Source organism: Psammomys obesus, unplaced genomic scaffold (assembly GCF_907164565.1).
Source record: "Psammomys obesus unplaced genomic scaffold, mPsaObe1.curated_primary_1811, whole genome shotgun sequence".
NCBI classification, from domain to species: domain Eukaryota; kingdom Metazoa; phylum Chordata; class Mammalia; order Rodentia; family Muridae; genus Psammomys; species Psammomys obesus.
Window position 1 is genome coordinate 3,870,232 of NW_026596244.1, and position 5,380 is coordinate 3,875,611.

At 34.1% G+C, this 5,380-nt stretch overlaps 1 protein-coding gene across 1 annotated transcript in view; it reads right to left on the reverse strand.

The window, feature by feature from the left end:
- The window catches only part of Serpini2 (serpin family I member 2), a 46,535-nt gene extending 41,937 nt beyond the window's left edge, over positions 1-4,598 (reverse strand). Inside the window, 2 exon segments of the mRNA XM_055596635.1 lie at positions 1,964-2,218; positions 4,497-4,598. Of these exon segments, the coding sequence (XP_055452610.1) occupies positions 1,964-2,210 (247 nt within the window). The 5' untranslated portion in view covers positions 2,211-2,218; positions 4,497-4,598.
- Positions 4,599-5,380: the final 782 nt, after the last annotated feature.

A 5,380-nucleotide genomic window follows, 5' to 3' on the forward strand; every position in this document is an offset into this window, starting at 1 on the left:
TGTACAAGCACCTATGCACACACAGGACACACACACACACACACACACACACAGGACTACATGCAGTTTAAAACAAAAACAAGTTCTTTAAAACCGGGACAGTTGAAGAACAGCACTGTCTCCTGGCCTCCAAAATTTCATTACATTCATGCATGTGCACTCACACATACACATGTGTTAGTACACACACACACACACACAGAGAGAGAGAGAGAGAGAGAGACAAACACATACACAAAGCGCTGGCTCCACTCTTGTCAACTTACTCAGCTCACTTCAGACTGTCTGGGGAATCTTCTCCATCTGCTTATCCTTCACTCCCTCATTTTTTCTCAATTCTTAACTGTGCATCTTTTATTTCTTCATTCCTCTATTTCATTTTCTTACTTCATTTTCATTATTTTGCCTTTTGACTTTCTTTTCCTTTACTACTTATCCTCCTTTTGTGTCTCTATGTCACTGGGAAGGAGAACTGCAGATTCCTCTCACTGTTTTGCCATCTGTATATACCCTTATAAGGACAATATAAAATTTCCCTTATGACTCTCACTGCATCCTTTTGTGAAATAACACTGGCCAAAGTACTCAACTCCTTTTGCTTTGTCTTTCTCATATGTTCATCAGGGGTATATGTATCTTATGTAGCTATTATAGACATCACATCATATGGTTTGCATCAGACATGTATAGACTACATCCATGCTTGGTGGAACCTCATTATTATTATTACTTTGATTTTTACATTAATTCCTACCATTCTTAAGACATTTATGTTTCCATCTAAAATGTTTCCATCTGGGAATTTAATTACAGAGACCTATTTGATAGCTTATCATAGACTCAGCTTTGCACGCATTCATAAACAATATATTACTTTTTAAAGCAGGGCCAGGAGATATGATGTGTCTGGGAGTAGAGTTCTGGGACTTGCTGAAATTAATCAACATGACTACAGTGGCTTTGTTATACATTACTCCCCCCCAAAAAACCCATTTAACTTATTAGCAATACCTCTTTTGTACAAAATTTCTTTTATTTAAAACGGAGCAACATAAGCCTTGCCAAAACTTTCAGAAAAACCAGTTCCTATATACATATAAACTGTGCTAAGAAAAATATACTGAAATTAATTGTTCTTGTAGTAACTAAACTCCCAAATCAAAATTTTAAATGTAGATGAGGGAGGGAAGAAGGGTTTGGGAGGGAATGAGGGAGCGGGATACAGCTAGGATACAGAGTTAATAAAATGTAACTAATAATAAAAAATAAAATAAATTAAAAAAGAAATTAAAAAAATAACATCCTCTTCAACAGTTGATGCTGGGAAGTCTGGAGAATAACATGTGGAATTATGTGATTATGAGTCAGACGGCCAGGGAGATGCCTCCAATGCAATGTTAGGTGACTACATTGGACCTTAGGAGAGTCCAAAACAACCACGCACATTAAGAAACTTTTGATGGCTTACTTAAGTGCTCCCTTGCCCCGTTTTATAAAATTAATAAGCAAGCTTATAAAGTACATGTTAATGGTCTTTTGTTGAAGTAGTACAGCACTTTTGTGAGAGAAGTATGAGAAACAACTACTGAAGAAAGGTTGAGTAATTAATGCCCTTTCCACAAGAATAAATAAAATGCAAGGTTAAATTATATTTTGAATTAGTTCCATATATTAAAAATCAGTAAGTAGAAATATACAAAAAATTCAGAGAAAAATACACAAATATATAGAGAATGTTATTTCTGTATAAGACTTAATTTCTTAATAAAGTATTTTGCTACCCATTTTAGGAGGAAACAATATAAGTGAATAAATTGCATACATGCATACATGATCTGTTCGGTTATGATTTGGTATTGTCTGTTTATTTTCATCTCTTGAAGTCCTACGAGCTGAGCTTCTCTCTGATATGCTAAAACTAAAGCTGACCATATCTATAGACAGTCACATGGAAGACATTCACCTGATGAGGTAGCCGGCATCCTCAAAGTTTGCCGGATCTGCCGTTGTGCTTTTCCTTTTGCGCCTAATTGGACCATTCCAAGAAGCACAGTTGTTCCAAGAGGTGAAAATATAATGTTGTTCTTGTGGGATAAACAAATAGCCTTATAAAGATCCACTGAAAATTCAGCATTTTTCTGAGCCACTGTTCTTGAAACTTGACTCTCAGAAACAAACAGCAGAAAACTCCACAATATGATCTTATCCATCTTGACTTCTGTGTAATAATGTAAAATGTATTGGGTTTTTTTTTCACACTTTGTTTATTGATTCATTTCACATCCTGATTACAGCCTCCCTCCTCTCCCAGTTTTCCTCATCGCACACCCCTTTACCACATTCTCCCCTCTCCTTCTGCTCAGAAGGGAGGTCCCCCAGGGGTACCAACCCTCCCTGGCACATTACGTTGCAGAGCTAGGCACATACTCTTCCACTGAGGCCACACAAGTCAGCCCAGCTATGGGAACTGGATCCAAAGAGAGGCATCAGAGTCAGAGAGAGCCCCTGCTCCAGTTTTGGGGGGATCTACATGAAGACCAAGCTGTACATCTTAAAACAAACTTTATCATAGTAAGCTTACCAGTAGAGTTTTCATCTATTAGACTACCCTGCACACACGTGTAAGTATACTTATATGATGTATATGTATGTCTATGTATTTATCTGTACCTATATATCTATATACACAAAATATTCTGTGTAAACTAGCATCATATATACTTTGAGTTTCCTAAAACCAATGGTAAAGCTCTAGTCTTACAACATTCTAAGTGACAGTGCCACTTTTAACTAATTGTGTGATTCTTCTCTCCTTTCTCTTGACTTTAATGCACACCTGTGACTCTAACACAAGGGTTCACATATGTCAGGTTACCTGTTCAGGTTATGTCAAAGGCTTTATAGACTGAAAGCAGTAGAACCAGGAAGCCAGGCAATCTAAGTCAGCAGGGCAGTCTGGCTACCCCAACAACAGCTCTTTTCATACTCTAAGAATTTACTTCTAAGATCAAAATATGACAATATCTCACTTCACAGCTTTTCAAAGGAGAGAAAAGGAAACAAAGAAAGAGTGAAAGGAAACAAAATGCCGGTCAAATGCAAATGGTAAAATAAAAACAATGAGTGAAATCTTCAAACATTCTGACTAAACAATAAACAGCTGTAAGGAAAACAGCAACATAAAACTGTAACTATTCACAAGAGTGTTGCAGTCATAAAGTGTCCACTAAGGTAATTACAAGAAAATCAACTGCCTGACTATACCTTCGTGGGAAACAGTTTTGAATGTTTCATAGAATAGTAATGTTGAATTCTCAGAAATTTCAGTAATGCTAATTTTACTTTACAAATTATACCTATTAACTATTAATGGAGTGCTAGGAAGTGATCTTTCAATGAGAGCAAAGAGTAAAGCCTTTAAAATAGTGCCATTAGCCTTGAAGACCTAAAATACTACATTCTTAGAGTTTCAGGGTAAAAGTTACTAAGAGGCATTAGTAGATATAAAGAAAAGAATAACCGACTAGCCTCAAAAAGTAAGATATAAGCTATTATTTTTGGTATTTCATATTTTTAATATAAGTGGAAAGATTCTACTTGCAAAAAAATTTTACTTTACTTGCATTTACATCTTACATAGGACAAAATGTAATACAAGGCAACTAATAGAAAGTAATGTGTTGATAAGGCATGGTATAGCTGTAAATGGTCATGCAGTTGCTTTATTTAGAATTAAGTCAATATGCTACTTTGTGCAAGGACAATAGTAAAAAGCAATTTATGAGAGAAATTTTACACATAAATTAATGTGTAGATATTATGCTCTGATATATTTATATACATGTATGTATGTATATATGTTTATATATAAACATGGTTTTGGCTTTAAATTTTTATGAATATATATAATATATTTATGAATATATGTGTGTATTCAACTTCTCAGAATATTCCTGGACAAAATATCTGTTTGGAGCTATGTAAGGCATTAAAATGTTATCAGTACTCTTCAAAAAAGTTGGACTTCATTAGATATATCTTTATGTATTGGCCAACAACGGGATAATACATATTAGTAGGAATGATGTAACTCTCCCTGATAATAGAGTCTTGGTCTTAAGATAATACTGGTACTGATACTTCTCATAATAAAAATTCACATCTATGAGCAGCCACTTACACTATAAATTTTCTAGGCACTTAATAAATTATAGCATCAAACAAATAACTGATTTTAAGTTCACGTACCTCATTCAGTTTTGAATAATATCTTACCAGAAAGAACAAAAAACTAAAAAATAAACAACATGATGAATAGTTCTATAAGAGTTTGACCTTTCTAGAATAAAGAGATTTAAGGTGAGTGAAAGTAAGATTTTATTTTTTAAAAATACTTTAATTATTCTTGCACAAAAATGAATCAAATTAGCCATCTCTATACTTAAACAAACAGTCCGTGTTACTAAATATCTACTTTTAAATTTTAGGGTACTTACCCCAAATTAACTTCTGGTTGTTTACTGGAATACTGTAAGTAAAATATGCTTACTGGAAAACGCTCTTATATGAGGCAGCCGCTTATCGGTGAAGGCCAGCTCTATTTATCCTGAACACTGCATGATTAATTCTTCCACAGCCAGAGCAGGTGTGCACTATGCTGTGATGGGATCAAGTTAATGAATAATGATGAAATATAAATGAAAGGAAAAACAATATGACAAAAATTAAGTAGTATTATTTCATCCGTTATTTCATTTCCTTTAAAAATTGAAAAAAAATGTGACAGATATTTATATGTGCTGGACTCTAATAGGACACCAAGTCAGATAAAACATTCAACCCATCATAAATATTGCAAAGTACTTGTGAGGAAAAGGACAGGCCAAAATCAAATCCACTCCACAACTGCCACAGTTTGTCACCTCACACACAGGTCAGAAGCATTTCCTGGGTCTATGAGTCCCATTCTAACTTTTTGGAAAAAGAATCCATGTTGATAAATATACACTTATGTTTATTTATGTATATTTATTAAGAATATTGAATTTTACCAAATTACACTTTAAAAATACCATTAATCCCAGGTAATTTGATAGAGAATATTGAGGTTACTTATATGTGACTTTATCATTCTACATAACTCTGTCTACACAGCACCCATCAGTAAAAAGCAGATATATAATTCAAAGGGTTTCTTCTCCTTTTTGTAGTTCAATTCTATCATGTCAGCGGCAGGAAGGTATTAAACACACATATCAATTGTGTGGCCTCTGAGAAATGGAAAATTTAGTGTGGTTTCATTGAAACAAATATGTGACTATTGATCACCAAATTTAATAGTATTTCTGTTAACCTCATGAGAATGAAATAAAATATATGC